The sequence below is a fragment of the Alosa alosa genome, chromosome 6 (assembly GCF_017589495.1).
Source record: "Alosa alosa isolate M-15738 ecotype Scorff River chromosome 6, AALO_Geno_1.1, whole genome shotgun sequence".
In the NCBI taxonomy this organism is placed as follows: domain Eukaryota; kingdom Metazoa; phylum Chordata; class Actinopteri; order Clupeiformes; family Clupeidae; genus Alosa; species Alosa alosa.
In genome coordinates this window covers 23,911,428-23,935,271 of record NC_063194.1, presented here as the reverse complement: position 1 = coordinate 23,935,271, position 23,844 = coordinate 23,911,428, and the positions used below count along the sequence as shown (strand labels likewise).

The 23,844-nt window shown below is 46.3% G+C and overlaps 4 protein-coding genes across 6 annotated transcripts in view; 1 reads left to right on the top strand and 3 right to left on the bottom strand.

The window, feature by feature from the left end:
- vat1 (vesicle amine transport 1) overlaps positions 1–8,318 on the top strand; it is a 27,969-nt gene extending 19,651 nt beyond the window's left edge. The window contains exons 5-6 of the mRNA XM_048245685.1: positions 1–203; positions 3,294–8,318. The exon at positions 1–203 is cut by the window's left edge and continues 39 nt beyond it. Coding sequence (XP_048101642.1) covers positions 1–203; positions 3,294–3,623 — 533 coding nt within the window. The 3' untranslated portion in view covers positions 3,624–8,318. The remainder of the gene's footprint in view (positions 204–3,293) is intronic.
- Positions 8,319–9,937: 1,619 nt separating this feature from the next.
- Positions 9,938–11,676, bottom strand: si:busm1-163l24.4 (uncharacterized protein LOC368754 homolog). Its single transcript, XM_048246574.1, has one exon. The coding sequence runs from the start codon at positions 11,625–11,627 to the stop codon at positions 10,785–10,787; it is 843 nt and encodes a 280-aa protein (XP_048102531.1). The 5' UTR covers positions 11,628–11,676; the 3' UTR covers positions 9,938–10,784.
- Positions 11,677–12,071: 395 nt separating this feature from the next.
- LOC125296797 (E3 ubiquitin/ISG15 ligase TRIM25-like) lies at positions 12,072–15,968 on the bottom strand. The gene is made up of 5 exons (XM_048246876.1): positions 14,854–15,968; positions 14,437–14,532; positions 14,020–14,253; positions 13,673–13,832; positions 12,072–13,448 (listed from the first exon to the last, which is right to left on the bottom strand). Exons 1-5 carry the CDS (start codon positions 15,439–15,441, stop codon positions 13,072–13,074), a joined length of 1,455 nt encoding a protein of 484 aa, XP_048102833.1. The 5' UTR covers positions 15,442–15,968; the 3' UTR covers positions 12,072–13,071.
- Positions 15,969–16,062: 94 nt separating this feature from the next.
- si:busm1-163l24.3 lies at positions 16,063–23,773 on the bottom strand. 3 transcript variants are annotated; one of them, XM_048246873.1, is made up of 6 exons: positions 23,447–23,773; positions 21,819–22,016; positions 20,713–20,822; positions 17,831–20,590; positions 16,585–16,805; positions 16,063–16,479 (listed from the first exon to the last, which is right to left on the bottom strand). In XM_048246873.1, exons 2-6 carry the CDS (start codon positions 22,000–22,002, stop codon positions 16,377–16,379), a joined length of 3,378 nt encoding a protein of 1,125 aa, XP_048102830.1. In that variant the 5' UTR covers positions 22,003–22,016; positions 23,447–23,773; the 3' UTR covers positions 16,063–16,376. The 3 variants fall into 3 exon arrangements, with proteins under 3 accessions (XP_048102830.1, XP_048102831.1, XP_048102832.1); XM_048246874.1 differs by having other exon boundaries at positions 21,819–22,011; XM_048246875.1 differs by lacking the exons at positions 20,713–20,822; positions 23,447–23,773 and having other exon boundaries at positions 21,819–22,013.
- Positions 23,774–23,844: the final 71 nt, after the last annotated feature.

Here is a 23,844-nt window from a genome sequence, read left to right as displayed (position 1 = left end):
TCGCCGTGGCCAAGACCTGGTACCACCAGTTCTCCGTGCACAGCCTGAGCCTGATCCAGGGCAACCGCTCGGTGTGCGGCTTCCACTTGGGCTACTTGGACACGGAGACAGAGCTCATCGCCCAGGCCATGGACTCCATTCTGGGCCTGTACCGCCAGGGCAAGGTCAAGCCCCGCATCGACTCCACCTTCCACCTCGAGCAGGTGGGTGCATTGTCTGGGAGATGTGTGTGTGTGTTTGTATGTGTGTGTGTGTGTGTGTGTGTGGTGTCTGTGTCTGTGTGTCTGTATGTTTCTGTCTCTGTCTGATGTATGTCTGCCTGCCTAAGCATTTTTGAACAAGCTCTTCAGAACCCCATCTGAGGTGTAGCAATCGAGCACTTAAAGGATCAGCTGGGATTACATCTTCTTCACTCACTACCTCTCTCCACCCTTCTCTCCCTCCATACCCCTCTCTCTCCACCTCTCTCTCCACCTCTCCCTCTATACCCCTCTCTCTCCACCTCTCTCTCCACCTCTCCCTCCATACCCCTCTCTCTCTACCTCTCTCTCCACACCCCTCTCTCTCTACTCCTCTCTCTCTCTCTACTCCTCTTTCTTTCTCTCTCCACCTCTTTTTTCTCTCTCCCTCTCTCCACCTCTCCCTCCACCCTTCTCTCTCCCTTTCTCCACCTCTCCCTCTACCCTTCTCTCTCTCTCTCCACCTCTCCCTCTCCACCTCCACCCCTCCCTCCACCCCTCTCTCTTCCCTCTATTCCCTCTCTCCTCCACCCTCTCTCTCCTCTCTCTATTCCCTCTCCCTCCACCTCCTCTATTCCTCTCTCCACCCCTCTCTCTCTAACTCTCTCTCTCTTCCTCTCTCTCCCTCCACCCCTCTCTCTCTACCTCTCTCTCTACTCCTCTCTCTTCCTCCACCCCTCTCTCTATTCCTCTCTCTCTATTCCTCTCTCCCCTCCACCCCTCTCTCTCTCCCTCCACCTCTCTCTTCCTCTCTCTCTCCTCTCTCCCCTCCCACCTCTCTCTATTCCTCTCTCTCCCTCCACCTCTCTCTCTCTTCCTCTCTCTCTATTTCTCTCTCTCTCTCTCCACCCCTCTCTCTCTTCCTCTCTCTCCCTCCACCTCTCTCTATTCCTCTCTCTCCCTCCACCCCTCTCTCTTTCTCTCTCTCTCTTCCTCTCTCTCCCTCCACCTCTCTCTATTCCTCTCTCTCCCTCCACCTCTCTCTCTCTTCCTCTCTCTCTTCCCTCCTCTCTCCCTCCACCTCTCTTTTTCCTCTCTCTCCCTCCACCCCTCTCTCTCTTCCTCTCTCTCTAGTCCTCTCTCTCTCCACCCCTCTCTCTCTACCTCTCTCTCTCCCTCTCTCTTCCTCCACCCCTCTCTCTATTCCTCTCTCTCTATTCCTCTCTCCACCTCCCCCCCTCTCTCTCTCCCTCCACCCCTCTCTCTCTTCCTCTCTCTCTATTCCTCTCTCCCTCCCTCCTCTCTTCTCTTCCTCTCTCTCCCTCCACCTCTCTCTATTCCTCTCTCTCCCTCCACCCTCTCTCTCTTCCTCTCTCTCTCTTCCTCTCTCTCCCTCCACCCCTCTCTCTCTTCCTCTCTCTCTAGTCCTCTCTCTCTCTCCACCCTTGGCTTTAGTATTTGACTCTTTGTCATCTCTTAGCCAGGCTCAGTCTCTCTCCCCCTTCTCTCTTGCTTATGTGGAAATTGCGTTCATGGCACGCTTTTATCTGTCTGTCTCTTCATTTCCCTTCCATTTCTCTGTTACTATGGTGACCACCTATAGTCTGCTTTCACGTTTCACAGTGAAGGAGAGACAGGAAGAGAGGGACGGAGAGAGAGAGAAAGAGAGATATTTTCATCAGGGCACGTTATTCTCTCATCAATACGGATTTGTGTATACAGTTGCAGCATTGATGAGTCACAGCAATATTGTGCCTAGTATTTTATATGGCACAAGCTCAAGGGGATAGGTATAGCATTCAGCAGGTTATACCAATGGATGCAGAAACTTTATTGATAAACTTAAATCTTCCAGCAGTTCCTCCATAGGTGCACGCCATGCAGTCAAAATTTCTAATTGGACGAGCCTCAAAGAAATCAATGAACTTTCAAGCCATATATGGGCAATGATGTCAAGGTTGCTATGGAGACGGAGAGTGAGAGTAAGAGTTTTCTATTGGTGGCTCTGTGTACATGGCCACCTACACTTTCTCGTTCACGCAACGCACCCCCCCCCAACACACACACACACACACACACACACACACACACACACACACACACACACACATACACACAGACACACACACACACACACACACACACACACACATACTAAACGTTCATCTTCTTCCCCTTTTTGCCCTTAAGCATTCTCTCGCTCTCTGTCTCTCTCTACCCCCCTCCTTTCCTACCACCCTGAACAACAGCCCCCGCCACCGCCACCCCCACCCCCGTCTCTTTCTCTCCCTGTCTTTTCGTCTCAGTCATCAGGACCAATACTTTTCTGTTGCTAGGAGATGGTCCTCTGTTGCCGTGGTGCTGGTTGTTAGGTGGTCTGGTGTTGGACTGGAGGGAGAGGGAGGGATGACACTGATAGGAGGAGCATGAACTCCAAGCAGAGAGACTCGCTGACTGCCTGGCTCGGTCAATGCTAGCTTTGATGGAAAGGAAAGCAGAAAGCTTTTTGGTACAATACTGAAACCTGCGCAGTGACAGCTGCTCAGTCCCACGCCTTACAGAGCAGGGGTGGTGTTGAACATGATTCACTTTCCCATAACTGCATGAAAGGTTTCGATTCTTCTTGCACAGTTTCTCTCGCTGTCTTAGGGTCTATTTTTAGAGAGAGAGAGAGAGAGATAGAGAGAGAGAGAGAGATGGAGTTTGTGTGTGTGTGTGGGTGTGTGTGTGAGTGATTGAGGGAGTTTGCATGACACACAAGCACCACTGTGGGAGATTGTATCCGGCTGTTGGTATTGTTCCAATTTGTAATCAAGACTTCGGTAGATATTCTTGATCTTACAGATGGACAGTCAAGCTGCTTTCTCCCTCATACACATCTCTCTCTCTCTCTCTCTCTCTCCCTCTCTCTCTCCTCCTCTCCTCCCTGTGCCTCTTTATTGTCTCTTGATCATTTGATTCATTTGCATTGACACTATAGCACTTTTTCTTTCTTTTACATGTGCGATCTCTCTCTCTCTCTCACACACACACACACACACACACACACACACACACACACACACACACTCACACACACACACTCACCTCTTCCTTCTCCGTCTCTCACCACAGGTCGGCGATGCCATGCGCAAGATGCAGGAGAGGAACAACATCGGCAAAATCGTCCTGACCACCGAGCCCATGAAGGAGGAGGAGAAGAAGGAGGAGGCCAAGAAGGACGACAAGAAAGACGACAAGAAAAAAGACGACAAGAAGAAGGACGACAAGAAGAAGGAGGAAGGAAAGAAGGAGGAGAAGAAGAAGGAGGAGGGAAAGAAAGAAGAGAAGAAAGAGGAGAAGAAGGAGGAGAAGAAAGAGGAGAAGAAGGAAGAGAAGAAGGAGGAGAAGAAGGAGGAGAAGAAAGAGGAGAAGAAAGAGGAGGCTAAGAAAGCAGAAAATTGAGGAAGAGTCACTTAGTTGGATAGTTAGGCAGACGAGTAGGGGAGGGGGTAGAGATATTGTATGTGTGTTTATGCACATGTTTGTGTATGGGGGCGTGTTTGTATGTATGTATGTATGTATATGTATGTATGTGTGCATAACTTTGGTATGCCTGTGTGTGTGTGTGTGTGTGTGTGTGTGTGTGCATATGTATGTGTATGTGCACATATGTGCACACAAATGTGTGTTTGTGGGTGGGTGGGTGGTTGTCTCTGTGTGTAAATGTTTGTGTAGTTGTAGGTATGTTAGACAAGGGAGTGTGTTTTTAACAGTGCACGGTCCAGCACCCAGCCTCTCCCCCAGGCCCCGGTGACAGTATCACTGGAGCTTCGCTGCATGTCACACAAAACCATTAATAACAGTGCACCTACTAAGGGCTACACACACATCTACCCACAGCCCTCCTACACACAGACACACACACACACACACACACACACACACACACACACACACACACACACACAAAAACCAACTTCCACCCAGCAAAACTACTGTGATTCATTCACAGAACATATCTGCAGTATCTCAGTACCCCCATTGGAAAGTTTTCTATTGGTATTATGATTATACTGTTGTATTTTATGCCTCTATTACAATCTTAGAGCAATAGTACATTCAGTATACATCTAACTGTGACATTGCTGTATCACAACTGTGTGTAGTGCCACTGCTCTAATCCCCAAGAATGTATTACATCTAAGGAGTATTTCAACACTGTGGTATTTGATATTGATTTCCTATCTACACTACAGTTCTATTGGCTCCAATATACTGTCACTCCCAGGCTGCATTCTAAATGAAAGAGCGTTCACTAGTTCACTCTGTCTGATAGAGCCTCTTCAAAGTGCACGTAGGGTCGTCAAGTGCAGATATGTTCGTGTTTCCCTGAAATGTGCACACCACTCCCACAATCTGCTAAGGACTCTGGGTAATGGCCTGGCCTGGGGTTGATGGCTGTTGCCATGACAACTGTGATCCCTCTGCCTCCTGGACTGTCTGGTCTTCTCTCTATCTCTCTCTCTCTCTCTCTCTCTCTCTCTCTCTCTCTCTGTACCCTTGTCTCCCTGGTGCTCTTCTCTCTCCCTCCTCAGCTGGAAGATCCAGCTTCAGTCTTAATAGCTCCTCCCACCACCAACCTGCTACGCCCTTATTTGGTCCAGACTCACAGACAGGGATTTAATGCCATTTTCCACCCACCTGTTAGCTCATCCGCTAAATGAAATCTGCCGTCTTGATATTATAGTGACGTGTGTATCTGAAGATGAGGTGGTCTTATAGTTTCTGAAGGCAACTACATTACCCACAATTCTGTGTTCTGCGTTCTGCAGTGCCCTGGAATTGCCTGACCATAAATCTGATTATTGTCCTGTTAAATTTAACAAGAGGAAACACATTTTAATGAGGCGACTGTTGGCAAGCAGTGCCAATTAAGGGTGAATTCTGTTAAATTGTGCCCCCTCTCTCTATGTCTATTCTTGTGTGTGTGTGTGTGTGTGTGTGTGAGGTGAGTGTGTTTTTTTCTCTTCTTTTCACTCCCTCACACAAACACACGTCACGAGTGTGGCATTGTGTGTCTGGAACATTCTGAGTTGTGACGGAGAATAGAATGCCCCAACGCCCCCCCTCCCCGTTCCCTTCCCGGGAGTTCAAGGGAGGAATTTTGGTGACCCGTTTCTCTCCTTTGACCAAGAGGAACCTGCCGTTCGCTCTGACCTGGCCCGAGTCATTTCGACTCGAAAGAGAAAACGGGCGAAACTCTCTCTCACTTCCTTCCCTCACGCTGCTGCCACTCTGCTCCTTAGCCTCGTGCCTGGCTCTCCGGTCGGCATAGCAACAGGCTTCTGACTAGTCAAGAGATGACGGGGAGGCTGCATGGCGCTCTCTCTCTCTCTCTCTCTTCCTCTGTTTGTGCCAGCCCCTCTGTGTAGAATAAGTGACCCTCTACCCCCCACTCTCCCAGTTCTTGTCATCACACACATATCGCTGTTCACAATCATAAAAATATCTCAATTATGCATCAGTATATGCATCTTTGTATAGTGATATCCTTATCGGCAACAAAAGCACATTGCAGTAGTCTCTCTTTCTCTTTCTTTATTTCTCTCTTTCTCTCTCTCGCTCTCTCTCTCCTGCTTATGTACATTCTCTTTTTCCTATCCATTTGTCTGTGAGTCTGGTGTATCTAGCCTTCACTGAGTTGCGCTTAGTGGTTTTTATTTCTGTTTTTTAAGCTAATATGTTTGGTTGAGAGACCTCCCTAGTCTATATGGGGTGTATGTATGCATGTATGTATGTATGTATGTGTGAGACTCATGTGTGTGGGTGCATATGTGTGTGTTGTCATGTGTGAAGGTATGTGTATGTCCTCAGGTCATCTGTCAGGTTCAGATGGAAAGAAGAAAAAAAAAAGTTTTCCCTCTGATCTCCCTGCCCCCTTCTCTACCTCCCTCACACTATTTCCCATGCTTCTCTGCTTCACCCTTTCTTCTCTCCCTCCCTCACACACACATCCACACACAAACCCCGCCCCCCACACACACACTCCTGCAATCTTTTCCGTCGGTGGCTCACTCTCTTTCTGTGATAAGTGACCTGTATTGGTTTTGTATTATTTGCACTCTGCTTGTTGATCTTAATGCACTTACAATGATGGCAGTTCCTCTCCTTTCCCAGTGGGCCACAGTATCCATCCAGGGTTTTGCATGTTACCCTCCGTTGCAGACACAACTACACACACACACACACACACACACTCACACACGCCTGCGTCGGGTGCCACGCACACATTAACAGAATCAATTTTTCACACAAGCACACTCACATACACACACATTTATACAGAAACAGACAGACATTCACATTTGTGATGCAATGCTCTGCTTTGACTGGGTTTGGTGCGCCAGACAAGGCCACCCTATCAGATACGGTCAAAGAAAGTTTTTAGCCACTCATTCTGCCAGCGTCATCCATCACAGCTGACCACTATTAATACACAGAGCAGAATCATTCAGAGCACATGAGACACAGCCAGCTACAGACAACTGGCCAATAGGCCTGGCCCTGGTCTGACACCAATCCACACCAGACCAGAGCCAGATCTCACACAAAGTTAGACGCTATCTGGACAAACACACACACACACACAGATACACACACACACTCGCACACACACACTGCCTCTTTCATTCCAATAACTCGGAGTTTCAGCTGTTTGGTTGAAATTCAGCGGTGCACTGGTAGAGGCGTGGTTCTGCCGTCCTGGTAATGGAGAATCATGGTATTCTGTCATTATAACCAGAACGGAACCCAATTTCGGCTCTGGTCTGGGTCCTGGCTCTCACTAGCTCTGTTCTGTTGGTTGAGCTTGTTCCTTATGTGTTCCTGATCCTGTGGACGACACCTCAGAGTTGGCTGGGGTGTCACCTGACCTAACAAAATACTCTTGTGAAGGAAGTCATACTATTAGTCTGTTTATGTTTTTATCCATCTGTTTCCTGTTTTTTCTTATCTATTTGTTTCAATGTTTGACGAGTGTTGGAGCTCAAAGGTCAGCCTTTTAGAGTGAAAGAAGAGAAAAAATGAAAATCTTGTTGTCACTGTTTTTGCATCCTGACCGAATGTGCCAAACTGTGTTTGAACCACCTTTAACCATGCCAAGCAAATCCTGCTACCGTGCTTTCTGTTAACAAACAAAAAATGATAAAGAATGAAATGTTTTCTGGATACATTTCCTATGACCTTGCTTCAAAAAAAAAAAAAAAAAAAAAGAAAGCAAACAGAGTCAAAAATTGTTCCTGGCGTGTGTGGATGAATATCTGTGGTTTTCCAGTCACGATGCTCATAGGTGCTGACCGAGTTCTTGCTACCGAATATCATCTGATGCTGTCAGAGAAATTCCATCCCAACAATGCAGAGTGTTTGTGCTGGCGACTGCAGGACGATGGCTGTGCCTGCATACCAAACAAACTCTGAAAGGTTGACCACAGAAAGCACTCCCCACACACATCTATCCCCTGCTCTAATCGGTAGCCCTAATGTGTCGGCTCAGCCAGTGCTTGATGCAGTATGCCTGCATGTGTCAACACGTCACAAGTGGCTATAGAGAGTTTGGCCTAAGCGCTCTGGTTACAAATCTGTTTTTCAGCCCCCATTTTGTAACAAAATACAGCATATTTTGTGAAGCTTGTGGCCATTTACTAGGCGACACACACACACACACACACACACACACACAATCTCAAACTTGCAGAATTTATGCTCCCACTTAAAGAAAAAAAAGAGAGAGAGAAAGATTCGAAAGCCAAGTTGTAAAATATGTTGCTGCTCGAGAGCATGGAAATCAGATCATCGCTGCTCTGCTCCAGCTGTGGTGCAGCTGTCCAGAGACTGATCGAGCTAGACGCTCGGGTCCTGGAACCCATCTCACAGAGCGCTTTCCATGGCAGTGGTCATAACAGCAGACTTCCAAAACTGTCTGAACATGGAACAAACCACAGACACTCAAACTCTCAAAAGTTGCTGTGCTAGAATCGATAACCCGTCTTCAGTGACTTCAGATCAAGGCACTGAGGGGTTTTTTTTCCGTCTGTTTTGCTCAGCTGTGTTTTAATTGCTAATTACATCCATCCGGCCTCTCAACTCAAACAGACCCTAGTATCAACATCTGGACTGGAATGACACACATTTATTGGCATGTGTGCTTAAGTGCGTTGAATTCGGCCCTGAAATTTGACTATGAATACATTTTTTTTCTTTGTGTAGGCCTGAGCCAGTATGGCAGCGTTCGGGTCTCAGTGGCAGGTGTGCATGTCTCCAGTGGGTGGGGCGGAGTGCAACTGGAGAGCCAGAGTGAGACGCTGCTCTGAGCCAGACCACTTCCTCAGGATGATGGCTTCCCCAGAGCAGGAAGACAAACGGTGTTCCGCTCACTCTCTCTGGTCTCTCAGCCACTCTGCCTGAGCTCCAGATGCACTCTGCAGCCACTTTGCACTAGACCTTTTAAATGATCCCTGAATCAGACATTTTAACCGATCCAATTTCCCTTGGCTTTTAAGGATTAGAATGCCTGATCAGGGTTAATAGAGTTAATTGAGCAGTTAGTCGGGTGAATTTGAGAATAAAAAACCAGATGTTTCACTGTTTGAATGATACAGTCACTTCAAAAAGTAGCTGTGCTTGGAATATTTCAAGAACAGAGATGCTTAGATGAGATTCTAGATTAATTCTATAGATTTGATGCCACACTGTAGATGATCTGCTCAAAATATGAGCTAAATGCCTGTGTCTATGGCATATGGCAAGTGTATAAAGATGTGCTTTTTTCAGTATGAGGGTTTTAAAGACAGCCATATGGTTAGCCACTACAAACATGTGGACACATTTTCACTCATAGTATTGTATCAGTATTTTACTTCATCGTTGACAGTCTTCTCTCCGAGCACAGCATCCCCACACAAACCTTGCAGTAGCTTTTGTCTGGTTGTAAAGTTGTAAATTTAGCTCAGCTTTCAGTACAGTAGAGAAAGTCCTGATAAGAATGTGTTATATGCTTGTTGCCTCAGTGTGTGTGTATACTGCCTGAATAGTGCTTATATAGCTTAACCATCAGAACATTTTCATCGCATTAAATCTGGTCTGTCACAGCGTCCAGGTCAGCCTGTATCTTGTGATTGCCAGCTCAATATACCAGTGGACACTCTGGGGAAATGCTGCACAAAGTCGAAAGTCAGGGTCAGTCTCATTCCTCTTCACACTCCGTCCATCCAAGGAAAAGGCTTCTTCCACACACGTCAGAGATTCAACAGGTTGTTTTACTCTGTTTGTTTGTCTGTTGATTTGTTTGTTGATTTGTTTACCTCCTCTCCTCTCTCTTCCCTTGCATTCGTGGTCTCTCTGTTTGGTTTTTTGGAAACCCTCTGAAGTGCTGCTGCTTCCTGTGCTTGACTCTAGGTTGGAGCAGCCGTAGAGCTCGTAATGCTTCTGTGTGTGATGTTACCATATGCCTTACATGTTTTCCAGGACTAATAAATGAGCATAACAAAAAAGGTTTTATGGGAGGAGTTTTTATTCATCTGAACGGGAATCTACGCGCGCACATAGAAGGCTCATTGATACACATACAAAAGAGACTTTGTAATGTTTAATGATTTACCTAAAGTTGCATAATTGGTATGAAATAAACATAAAATCTGAAAAGAAAGAAATCTAATTGACAAAATAGATAAAAGATAATGTAATCAAAATGAAATGTAACGTAATGTAAGATAATGTAATCAAAATAGAAAAAAGATAATGTAATCAAAATGATCATGATGTTAGATTTTTTTCTCAAAATGACTTATTATGGAAAACGTCATAAATATTTTCAGTACCAAAAGTTAGGCCGTCCAAGACAACATGAAAAACATTTCTGTATGCCCCTACTGAGCATTTCAGCAGTAGTTAAAGCCCACTTCATTTCCTAATTAACATGTGAGAGATGAATATAGAGTGAATGAACAGCCACCCAAAGTGGAGCTCTGTGACTTCCTAGGACATCTAATCAACACAGTGGAGTACTTAATATCCTTATGAAAACAAGTGTGCAAGAGGAATGCACTCGCATGATTACATACAATTTCACGCTGATGTACAGAGAGATGATGAATTGTCTTCCTAAGTCTCTCCTCAGTAAAATGGGTCACCCTTAGATAATTAAACCGTGTGATGGTGTTTTAAAAGGTTAACTACATTCATCTTGGTGCATGAATATGCAAATATAACAGGGTAAATGTTAATTTGACATGTTCAAAGACAAAGTAATTACACCCTCAGAAATTATTGTCAATCATTGTCAATATGATATTGGTAATCTTTTCAGTTAAAACAAACGTTTTATACATTAAACATTGCACAGCATTTATCTGACCATGATATAAGACTTATCCTGAAAAGTGCAACATGGAGGTTTCTGACTTCTGTGTATGCCTTGTATGTGTACATAGAGGTGGGTCAAACAAATTGAGAGCATTCAACCCTTACCCACATTGTGTTTTTCGGACACATCACAGCCTGATAGTGGGTTTGCTGCTCTCTCCACGCAACTTGACTGCATGCCCTGTGCCAAAAATCAGCCACTTCCTAGTGCCCAGTCTGCCCAGCCTTGTCATGATGGCTCCTCCGGTGCCAGCTCCCATGTGCATCTGACTTATGTTCACTTTTTCCGTGCCCACTGCCATGCTTCCTCCTCTTGTGCCCACTGCTCCCATGTCCAGTTTTTACACGTCCCCCAGTGTGATGCCCAGCCTTCCCATGCCGATGGAAATGGCCATCTCTGTGCCCACTCTTGTGCCTACTGTTCCCATGATTATTAGTCGAGTGACCGTCCTTTCTGTGCCCACCGGGTGGTACCAAAGACTTGTCGGGCAACACTACATCATGTCCTCTGTGTTCATCCGTTGTGCAGAGACGACAGATGAAGCTCTGGTCGAAGCGACAATACGCATCCAGTCTCTTACCATGCCGTGAGCAGAGTTTCACCTGCTGCTCGGTGGGTTCGATCACCTTGTGCCTCTGCCCTGGGTGGAGGCTGTCGTGGAGCCTGAAGTGAGTCTCGCAGTAAGAGGCGACGCACACCAAGCACGTTTTGATGGCCTTCTGTTTGCGGTCAGGGCAGACGTCGCAGCCCACGTCCCCTGGTCCAGCGTAACAGTGGCCGAGGGGGGCGGCCCGCAGGCTGGTCCTCTTCAGCCTCTCCACCACCTCAGCGAACATGGTGTTCTTGTTGAGGGCTGGCCTGGACTCGAAGATCTGCCTGCACTGGGGGCAGCTGTAGACCCCTTTGTGGTCCTCCTGGCCCCAGCAGTCCTTGATGCAGTCCATGCAGTAGCTGTGTCCACAGGGAATGGTCACTGGGTCCTCCAGCGGATCCAAGCAGATTGGACAGCTGAAGGGGTCCTGGTCCTCCAAAATTCCATCCGCCATGTTGCAGCCGTCTGCTGCGATGCAGCTCACTTAGCCACATGAAATACTGTTACTGTGTTTAATGGCTCTATGTCCAAAACACAACGATTATAAACCAAAACTTCCTGGTTGTGTCTGTTTACTCCCTAGAACAGTCAGAGACGCGATAGGAGGGAAGTGGTGGGAGTGGTCAACTCCTTTAACTCTGGTTTGACTAGTTGGGTAGGCATCACACTGCCTGAAGCCAAACAATGCAGAACAGGCTGAGCAAAAATGTGCGTCTTTCTGGCAAACTCCTGTAGAGGTAACCCATTAGAGCTTCCTGTGTGTATTACTACTATATGTTTGTGATTGCATTCCCTCTAAGTTGCTGTTAAACTGTTGTCTGTATTACAAAAATATGGTAATCTAAACTGGAAAGCAATGCAAAGTCATTAGATATGGTATGAATCAAAGAGGCACTAATGTTTTCCATATTCTTTATTTTTCAAACCCCAAGATTCTACAGCCAGCAGATAAGGACACCATATAACGTTACTGGAAACATTTAAAGGTCATTAGATGGCATTAGACAGACCAAACTGTCCTCAACAAATAGAGCTTGTAGACTACAGAATACAGGCAGTACAACAGGCTAAATAAGGTTGTCGGTAGCTGGGTCTGGTGACGTATCAGGGACAAAGCTGAAGTGAAACAGACCCACCTAATTAAACTGTTAAGGCTGTAGTGGTGGATAACAGCATGCTCTCAGAGACGTACGTGTCTGTAATCAACACAGGTTTCCCCAGTTCTCTCCTCCTTTTTGCTGTGTTCCACAAAGCCCAGACAGCACTGGCCACAGGCGCCCCACGCCCTGACTGAGGGCCACTCTAGTCTCATTACCTTGAGTGACTTCCTCCCTGGTTGCTTGAGACAGCAGAGGCTGGCAGTCAGCATGCATGTAAGACCACTCATTCAAACGTTTTCATTACTTTGTGACAGGCTAGTGGCAGCGCTGCCAACGTCAGTGACACAGACCAGGACTGGTGCCAGGGGCAGCGGTAAAGAAAAAGGTCTAGGAAGCAGCTGCGGCAGACTCAGGCATGGATCCCTCGCAAGGGTGGTTCCCACTAGCCTTTGGGCTGGAGAATGTGTCAGGGCCCCCTACAGGAGACTGGGGGAACTTCAAGTATAATCACTTATGTCCATCAGAGGGCACCTTCTTACCTGTAACAGGGCAACAACCAATGATAATACAAATTTTAGAACCTCATGAGGCCTCCCTAACCTTTTGTCCCTGGATTACCATTCAGAGATCCAGCCATGATTTTACTGGGATACATCTACATCATCATCATCATCATCACAAACGTACCATACCTTTTTATGTTTAATGTCAGGCTATACATATGTCATATGTCATCTATTTCAAATGTAATGCAACTAATTGTACACTATGAATATACTGCTTTCCTTTGTGGGGGAATCACTGTTTCCATGTTGAGCCCTCTTCCTGCCACTCTCTCCTTCGAGACTGCTGCCTCCAGGGGTCTTGCGTTCTTGACCTCCTCTGCCCCCTATCCCCTGGGCTGGCCTCCCGTGCCCTCCACTCAGACTGCTTTTTCCTCCATGGCGGAGGTGCCCATCCTGGGTCTTGCCTCGCTGGCTCCTCTGAGGCCGCACGCCTCCTCCATGGTGCTGAGGGGGTCTGGTGCGTTGGCGCCTGCTCCTCTGAGTTTTGACGCCTCCACTGTGGCTCATTGCGACATGGCGCCATCTCCCCTTCACTATCATGCTCCCTCGGCACCTTGTCTTTGCCCTGCCAACCTTTTTCATCGTCAGTTTTATGTGTAGATACATAGTCTATGGACATAAACAAATGTTAATCCCATCAAGTAGTAAATCCAAACTCTGTGTAATTCTCTACATACTAGTGGGATACTGTGGATAGTGTCAGTTACTGAAATACCATATAGTTTATAATAATAAAGAGGTTAAGAATGTATTAGACTCTCATATAGTCAATGTAGTTTCTGCAGTGATTTTGAATAATCAGCTCAATAACTGCTAAAAAATATCTCTCTTACCTCCTTTAGATATCTTTTCCATAGCCTGCTTGCAGATCTCCTGTAGTTGCTTTTGCAGGTCAGAGATGGATTCCCTCAAGTTTCCAAAAGAGCAGCGTGTATTAATGACCATGCTGGATGGATCCTCAGATACAGCAGGGCCACACAGAGGCTGAAAACTCTAAAATCAGTACAGGATAAATCATAATTATTACTGCTTTGCAGATGGTACTGATTTACAGATAGTAGATAGTTTGTCTTTCCAATGTGAATGTGAATGATTCAAATCTTTTTCCGTTTAAATCAACCCCGTCTAAACAGGATATAACAATCATGTGCTGCTGGTAAGGCAATATTAATACTGGCACCTGAATAAAGTTGATGTGGTCATCGGTGTCTGAGAGCTTGTCCATCTCAGCAGCCCTCTCCTTCATCTCACGGCTCTCCTTGTCCAGTCTCTCCAGCAGGGCTGCAGCACGCCGGAGTTCAGCCTCCTCCTGAGCCCTGATTACATCCGTCACCTTGGAGCAGATCCTCTCAGCTGAGCCAATCAGCTCCCCAAACACTCGCTCACAGTCCGCCACACACGTCTGGACCGACTCCTGATGAGGCACAAAATGGGAGCACGACCCCATTTAAACTGCCCTGCCCGTGGCTGACACACACGCACGCACGCACACACACACCAAACTGGAGCTTTTGTAGCAGGGTGGGGTGCATGTCATCCTAAAATCTCTTATGATCTACTGATTGTTTTGTTCTGTTATTGTATTGCTTGTGTTTACCTTGAGAGAGTCTGTGGCCTTCCTCAGGTCCTGGGCTTGCATCTCTTTCCTCTGGACACTCTCCAGGGACTTCTTCTGGGCCACACCCAGCAGCCTCTGGAGACACATTAATCATTCAGAGCCTGCCGTCATGCACTGAGAAACTGGACAGGAAACTCAGAGGTAATAAAAATGTAAGGGCAGTTCGGCTTCTTTATTATAAACTGTAAACCACACTTTGACAGGCTTTATGACAGTTTGGGTGGCAACAGCTTTCAGTCTATGCTTACTGAATTTTAAAGTGCCCAAGATAGATTAAATTAAGAAATAATACCACCGGTTACTATAAAAGAGATTATTTTGTTCAGACTCATTATGTACCTCCTTGCTAACTACATTCACCCAAATTGAATTATCTTAGTTTCAAAGTTCAGATACCTGCTTGTCAGCACTTCCCACAACTGAGATGGTTTCATGGCTCTTGTGTGTGTCGTCCATGGCGCAGAGACAACAGATAAACTGGTAGTCAGTGCAACAGTAAACCTCCAGTAGCTTGCCATGGGCTGTGCAGATGCTCTCCTGCAGTTTCGTGGTGGCACTAACGACCCTGTGTTTGTTTCCAGCATTTAATTCATTGTGAAGGTTGAAGTGAAGTTCACAGTAAGAAGCTAGACAGGTCAGACATGACTGGGTGGCTTTCAGTTTTCTCCCAGTGCAAACGTTGCAGCTCGCGTCTTCAGGTCCAGGGTTTGCGGGATCTGCAGACACAGGCTGGAGTCCAGTCTCCCTCAGTTTCTCCACCACCTCGGCAAACATGGTGTTTTTGTTGAGGGCAGGTCTTTCACTGTAGACCACCCTGCAATAAGGGCAACGGTAGACGCCTCCTTTGTCATCATCCCAGCAGCGCTTAATACAGCCAAAACAGTACGTATGTCCACATGGAATGGTCACAGGATCATCAAGCAGATCCAGACAGACTGAACAAGTGATCTGGTCCTGAGACCGCACGCTGCTGAATCCTGCCATTGCCTGTGCTATGCTGTGATGGAAGGCAAAAGGGCATAACCGCAGAGCTCTTTAATGCCACCGGCTCCTTTCAGTTTCATTTCCTGCAGAGTTTCATCTCCGAGTAAAGAGGTTTGCAACTATGTGAACAAGAGAACTAGGCATGTATTCTTTATGAGGTTGCACATTTTACAACTACACAATTACCATGCCTTTCCAATGCAAGGGGCTGTACTTTGTGCTTCAACAAGTTTTATATAGGGAGAATAGCTCATTATGCAAATTCTTATGAGAGGATGATGTGTCTCACACTAGGGCAAAACTGAACGTTTGGATGGATAGTGTGTGTGAGAGAGGGAGACTGTTCAAGACAAAATATCTGAACAGTGGAACCAGACTGCCCTGTTAATCGATCAGGTGTTGTGCTGACTTATCAAATGTGCAGGAAAATGGGGAAATCATTATCTCCTTTATTAAATGGATGGACAGGATGGTCCCTGGCCAAGACGAGTCCTGCTACTTCTCCTAATTGGCTGTGTGAGGGCATTTCAATGGGTAATGAAAAGCAATTCAGATAGAATCGCCCAGATATTTTGTAGCCTCTGTCTGATATGCTGGGCTGAGACAGAAGAGAGACACTGATTTTCTACTCAAGACTTGTTTGATTAATTAGAAATACAAATCCTCATAACTGAACAAAATACTGTGACATTAAATGATTTTACTGTAAAAAATTGTCAAAAATACATTTGGTATTGGTATATATAAAAAAACACATTTTTAAAAGACAAGAGTTGAACATCTTCAATTATACAATTTCTAAAATTAAAGCAATCCACTAAAGTGGTTGATAAAATAGATACAACTAAAACAATTTTTTAAAATTATTCTAACATTCAAGGCAAGCGTTTTCACTATTTTGGAAAGGATTACAGTGCACTTTTGATTCTGCTTGGTCATGGTTTGGCTTTGTCCTGAGTCACTGGCACGTCTTCAATTCCTTGAGCCTTCAGGGCCTCTGACAGACGACTCAGGTAATTGGAGTCTGGATAGCCATTTCTAAACAAACAAACGCAATGCTTATTGGGTGCTTAACAGATTAATAATAAAAAAAAAAGTACTTGGTATTTTTGGTCGACTAATTCCATTACTGTGATGACTTACCCACTTTTACCACCTTCCATTTTTGTCTTGTGGGGAATGTTGTGCCACACAACCTTGGCCACCCTGTCACCAGTGGTGTTGCCCATGGAGATGGTGAAGGTGAGACCCTGCCGAAAAGCTCTCTCAAGGAGTGGCAGGAAGCCCCTACCTCTTGCACTGAGGGGCAGATAGGCCTCAAAAACTCCCCCCTCGAACGGTGACCCTGGACAGGGATGTCCCTCCTAAAAACAGCAGGGGTAAAGGGAATGAGCCTGGACAACTCATAGAGTAAACTGTTCAATGATTTAGAGGAGATACCTTTGTCTTTGAATATATATATGATGATATGATGTATATCATATTTGAGAGTAAGGGCTTCTACATACTCGACGCACCCGACTGGTAGCGCGACAACGTGACGTAGATCTTGCTGGCGCACCAGGATTTAAGCCAGGTAGCGCGAGGTAGCGCACCACTAATTTTTTTTCAGACGAGCGCGACAAGGCGGAAACAGGAAGATGGACTAGTTCGAGGGCAAGCGAGAGTTGCAGTGTTTTGTTACAGTCGTGAATTTTTAATAGTTTGCTGGATAAGTTAACAAAGTTACCAGTGAAAGTTGCAACACATGGAATTAAGAGGAAAGAATAGAAACGATTTATTTTCAAACAAAGGATATCTATCCTAAATATATATCTAAGGCCTGAACAAAATCTCTTTCCACTTTAGGAAATTACACAAACTCAGCCAGCTGCTAGCTAGCTAGCCAGCTAACTAAACTGTTTAAATTATTAAAATTTCCCTCGGGATGACTAAAGTACCTATCTATATATCCAGCTATCTACCTGTGCACACACCTTGGAAACTAGATGATAATGATGATGGTAGTTGTATTGAATAGTAGCAACCAAAGTCTGAAGTACGATCACAGAGGCTAGCTACTAGTGTTTCTTACTGCAGCTTCTTCTGCTGTGTAACGTAGTTAGCGTTAGTGTTTTCACAACAGTGACACCTCTGTTCAGGAGAATATTGCAACTAGTGTCACGACCACCACGCGCGAGTATAAATGGTTACGGCGCTTCTGTGACCGTCACATTGTCGCGCTACTGGTCGGGTGCGTCGAGTATGTGGGACGTTTAAGTTTTGTGCAGGAGTTACAAACTGCTCTGGTCTCCAGAGCAACTATCACAAATGTCTAACTGAAGCTTCTGCTGGTATGAATACAGCCTAAAATATACAAATTTTACAGCCTAAATATACCCATTCTTACATCTTGAATGCCATCAGTGATGACGTAGGTGATTTTGGCTGTGGTGTCTCTGGCATGGCCCGACAGGCTGAAAGGAAGCTCCACACAGCTCATGGTTCCATGGATACCCGGTACAGATTGTCCCCGTAACCGGCCAGCCAAGGCTTGGTCCTGGTTTTTGTTCTGTTCTTGGCTCTTATTTGGAAGTGACTGCTCTGTCCCTTTACTAGAGCAGAGCTGGCAGTGGCCATGGAGGGACATGCACCGACGACAAAAAGTCAATCCACATGCCATGCGTGCCAACTGTGAACAACTCTCCCCACAAATGCATGTGGTCACTGTCGGGCTGGGATGAAGGTTAGTCTGTTTGACAAATTCTTGTGCTTTGGACAACGTAATTGGCAAAGAGGATGGCTTTTCATCAAACCTCCATGCCACTGCTCCTTGGCTTGTGTCAGCCGATGGGCTTGGAGATGTGTACGTCTTGCTTTTCCTGCCTGAGGTGGTACCACCCCTTTCAACCTTCTCCCTGGTGACAGGCTCTTTCTTTGCTAATGGCAGGCTAAGCCCTTCGGCCGTGGGCTCCAATGGATGGCCTTTCCGTCTGTGGGTGCTTTCTGTAGGTTCTGAGGGGAGTCTTTTTCCTTTCTGTAGGTCTTTCTTCCTGTTTGTATTTTTTTCTGTGTCACTGCTGCTGGAACCTCTTTGGGTGTGGTCGGGGTCCAAGCCATCTTTTGAAGAGACTGGCTGTTTAAGGAAGGGTTGAGAGGGGGCCTTTTGCCCGGGCCCTCCAGAAAACACTTCTCGCAGCATTGCATCCACCTGTGAACACAGCAGTTTTGGGCCAATCAGGTAGAGACTTCCTCTGCACTTTCGCTGGCTAACCTTGCTGAATCGTGAACGTACGTCCGCGCAGCAGGCTTCAAACACCTCGTCCCCCTCGACAATGCCCAGGTCGGACAGACGCAACTCCATAATGCTGAAGTCCGACGTCACCATGGAAACAAGTTTCTGAAGCTCACGCTGGCAAGTGAGCACCACACTTGACTCAGCTCCCTTCAGAACCACCTTAACACCAGAGTCTGTTCCTGACTGACTCTCTGACATCTGCAAGTCGGACGTCATATCGTCCAGGCGCGTGCGGTATGCCTCCTTCATGTAGGACCACATCAGCAGCGGCACTATGACCTCGGCCGAGTGAACTCTGGTGATGCTGTTGGATCTTGGTCTGCTGCGAGGAGCGGAGCCCGTTGCCTGCGCAGCCTCTGGTTTCGCCTCGTCCTGCTTCGCTCGGGTCCTGCCCGAGAAACTGCTAGCTCTCTTTAGACCAGAAGATCCTGAAGACCCAGACGGAGGACCAGGCGGATGAAGTGTCTTCACATCTAAAGGAGTTTGAAGTGGTAGGGATGAGAATGAGGTGCCGGCACGAGTGGATATTGTCATGGACATGGGCACAAACATGGCTGCAGTGGTCTGTGGATCCGTGCCTCTGAACAGAATATCCTCTCCAGTGCGTTCAGGTGGCGAAATCTGGAGTGCTGCAAAATCTATCCCAGCGCCTCCAGACAAGAGCTTGTCTCTGCCAACTAACGAGTTTCCCGATGCCAATAGTGTCTCATTTTTAGTAGAGAGCCTCTGCAAATCTAAGTCTCTTTGGTCCTTCAGGTCACTCAGGTCTCCAGGCTTAGGCCCCAGCCCCCCTAACGTTACTCCAGAGCTCTTAAATCGAGCTGCCAGCTTGTACTCCATCTTGCGATCCCCTCCAGAGGTACGAAGCATCTTGCCGAACCTAGGATCCTCCACTGTGGGTTTGGAGTCCAACCGTTCCCCTTGGCCTGCATCAGAGGGGCTGGAGGCTGGTGAAAGAGTATGTGATGGAGAATGTGAGGGTGAGTGAGCAGATGTGGCAACAACGTCCTCCTTTCTCAGGCGATAGCCCAGCATTAAAAGCTGTTTGGCCTGAGAAACGTCACTACTCTCTCCAACAATATACACATTTTCATCATCTTCAGTTAGCAGGAGCTTTGGCAGCAGGGACTGAACATTCTCCAGGGCTCGTGTACTACAGAGGGTGCTTTTACTCAACTGAGCCCTGCGCAAGGATGCCTCCTGCTGCTGCTGGAGCTGCCGTAGCTCTTTCTGGGCACGCGCCAGACGCTTCAGTGTGTGCCCTGGGACTTCCGACTCCTCTGTGACCTTTGACCTGGCCTGAAAGAAGAGAGTGGTGAGACCGTGTGAGGTCTCGTCCACCACCTCCACATTGTGATCCCTCAGGATTTGCCGATACTCCTTACACCTCTGCAGGTACTGGAACAAATCAGAGTCCATAATCAGGGAGAGATCCTCCACCTCAGCATCGCATTTTAACTCATCCTCCAGCCTCAACGGGTGACTTCCGGGCAGGCTTAGACCCAAGGCACCTCCCTCGGCACCCAAGTTCTCCACTTCCTGTCCTGCAGACGAACCTAAAGCTCCCAGTGCGAGTGGGCTGGGAGGTCCATTTGACTCCGGCCACATCTGCTCTGACTGTGATGCTGTAAGACCAAACCCATTCTCCTCCTCTGGCCTTGGATTCCTGCCCCGACTGTGCTCATGTAACTCGAGGATGTGGGCCACAGCGGGCTGCATCTGAGAGTACGGTCCACTTAATGAGCAACGGTTCCCCTCTGGAGAGGGGAAGCTGATGTGCAGATCTGGGAACTGGCGCTGCAGGTTAGTGACTGCCCTCTTACCCAGTGGTAGCTGATGGCAATCTACAGTCACCGACATTGTCAAAATAACCTGGAAGACATGAAAAGAGATGTTGAAGGAGGCAGCCGAGAAGAGATTATTTGATGATGGCAAAGGCATATGAGGAGTTCCGTGGCTTAAAACACTGTAAACAAAACGACAAACCACCTCACCATGTCTGGGTTGACGGCGGGTTGTGCACTGGCTAAACTGACAGAAAGTTCGTGCTTCTGGCCATCTAACTCCAAAATGTGGGGGCGATGGTTGAGCACGCTCAGTGCCACTGTATAACGTCAGAGAGGAGAGATCAATCACATTAGAGACTCAGTCTAACTCAGCACTGCACTGGCTGAATAACTTAAGCCACACACCTACACACGCTCACACACTTATTCACTAAACACAAATGACCAGTATTATGCACGTGCTTGCACGCACACACACACACACACACACACACACACACACACACACACACACACACACACAACCTATTCACAAATGTACATACGGTAAATACAGGCACACAAATACATAGATACACTAGTCACAGACACACAGTTCAAATATCAGATTGCCCCGACACTTTCACAATGCATTCCACAATTTACACATGATATTCACAAAAACAATCCAAAAACACAAACAGCAATTATATTACAGAGGCACAGAGCAAAACAACATTGAATAATTGTCGAACTCTTACCACCCTACCGTATGGTATACACCAACACACACACACACACACACACTGCCTATCTCTACAGCAGGTCCCACCCACTCCCTCTAAATCAATTGAGGCAGCTCGTAAAAAAGTCAAACCACATCTCCCCACAAGCCAACTTACAAAAAACAACAACAACACAAAATGCAAAGTTCAAAACACTGGAGCACCACGGCAGGGCACTGCCCAAAACCTGAGCACAAATAGCACCAGCAATATTTGTGCTACTGGTGTAATCAGCAAGCCATATCCATCAGCTGTCATCACATAAACAATGTCTGGACCGCCTAGAATCCCCATTTACTCTGGTCTTGTTTCCAGTCAGCATTCCTAGGCACAAACCACTCAGCCCCACAAGCTCTCCCTATGAGGTTAGGGCAATGACACACATGCAAAGTAAATAAGATGCACAAACTTAACATGCGTAGGCATTCTCTCTCTCTCTCTCTCTCTCTCTCTCTCTCTCTCTCTCTCTCTCTCTCTCTCTCTCTCACACACACACACACACACACACACACACTCTCTCTCTCTTGCTCACACACACACACTACTGACCTTTTCTATCCTCAAAGGTGACGAGGGCAGACCGTGGCCTGGCTTTGCTGACAGTGACGGACAGCACCTCACCTCCCCCATTGCTGGGGCGGAGGAAGTGTATCAGGAGTTTGTCAATAAGACGGTCACGCTCAACGTCACTGGGCAGACCCACGATGTCTAACGACCGGCCCAAGCCTGCCATCTGCTGGATCTACTCTGAGGAGAACAATGAAAAAAAAAATCAAACTATAAAATTTGCATTTTACCATGCCATTAAGAAATGAATTGGTGCAAAGGACAACAAATCATGCATCTCCAGATGCTGACAAACTAGGGGCAACTTCTTCTTGTCTAATAGTAAGAGCATAATATTTGTAAATTAAAACATTTTTAAGATAAAAGGTAAAAGCACACCTGCAAGCAATATCTAAACTAATCGAATGGTCGCAGTTAGTTCTAGCCTCTTTGATAGAATTGAATCACTGCTGAATAATTATAAAGCTTGGTTGTTGGTTGTTGCCATGACTACTCATCAACAAATCCTTGCCTTATGCTAAACATAATGTCAAAAGCATTCTGCATGGAAGCTGCCACTGTTGCCAACCGGTTGTCTGGGATGATTGTAAATAAGAGCCGCTCATGGGTAAATGATGAGGTCAAAGTAGCCTACTTAAGCTGAAAATTCTAATCGGCTGATTGTGCAAACCATGTTGTTGAAACATGTTCTCCATATTTTCACATTTTATCGCAATGCTTATTATCAGCACCAGAATAGTGGAACATGTAAACCATTCTGGCACTCATGCTTGACCGTCTTTGTAGTTTCACAATAGTCTTGCTCAGTGTTTTGAGATGTTTCCCAGTCTGCTTTGAAGGGGAAACCATTCCTGTCACACAGTAAATCCTTACTCAGGTTGCAGTTCTTGACATTCAGAAACTGGCTCATCTGGATTCACAGACCCTTCCAAATGAACATATTTTGTCTCCCCCTTTTATTGTCCACGCACACAACTCTCGTCTCAAATATCCAAAGGTTTTCCTAACATTTTCAACCTGTCCCCTCCCATCCACATGAAAACACTGATCTGATTGGATGGATGAGACAAAAAAAATCAAAGCTTCCACAGTGGGACCACCACCACCTGGCCCTCTATTGCATCCTTCTTGACTACATAGGTCTATGGCTCGATTAAAATAATACGGTGTGGAATGTTAAACAAAAGAAATGAAATACCAAATCCACACAGGATCACAAACAAACAAAAAATCAGCAGGTGGGCGCCAACCTCTTGGTGCGCGCGGGAGGACCGCTAGCTAGCTTTAATTACCACAACATATTTACCCCAAAATGCATTGTCTACAAGACAGGGATGTGAAGGTATGGTTATATGTAACAAATCGATCCAGTGTTTATACTACCAATAGTAACACATAAGCTATCTTGAGTCTAAATAATCAAAATTTGAGTTTGAAATGCAGCTGTCTGCAAACAGAAACTGATTATCAATTTGTCACAGAGAAAGCTGACTAGCGATGTGCTGCCTTTGGTACGACAATTCCCCAGCTAGATGCTGACATTCAATATGCTATGGATGTATTCTGTGCGTATCACATCAGTCATCTCTCGGACGAGAAGTGCAGTTTACCTGGCTCTGAAACGCAGAGAGAGAGCATTCGTACTTCGCACTCACGCCGACATCTTCGCAAACCAGGAAAGTGAAACTTCTATGAAGAATTGAACATTGTATTTCTGTGGCTTGCAGCTAGGTGGCGTTTTAAAAGAAAACGTCAGATTTGAGACAGGGGTTACAGAAGGACAGAGGGGCATGGTATCAGACAGGCTGGCCACCAGTTTGAGTTTAATAAATACATGTCTTACTTTACTTCCAGGGTTATTGTTTAGTTAACAAGCGCGCACGCGTTTGTGTGTGTGTGGTGTAGTCAAGTCGTTTTCTTATTTCCTTAACATACTATTAATTTTTATTGTATTTTGATGTATTTTCATTTTCTTTAGAGAAGAATTGATTGCTGTGGCAGCGATACC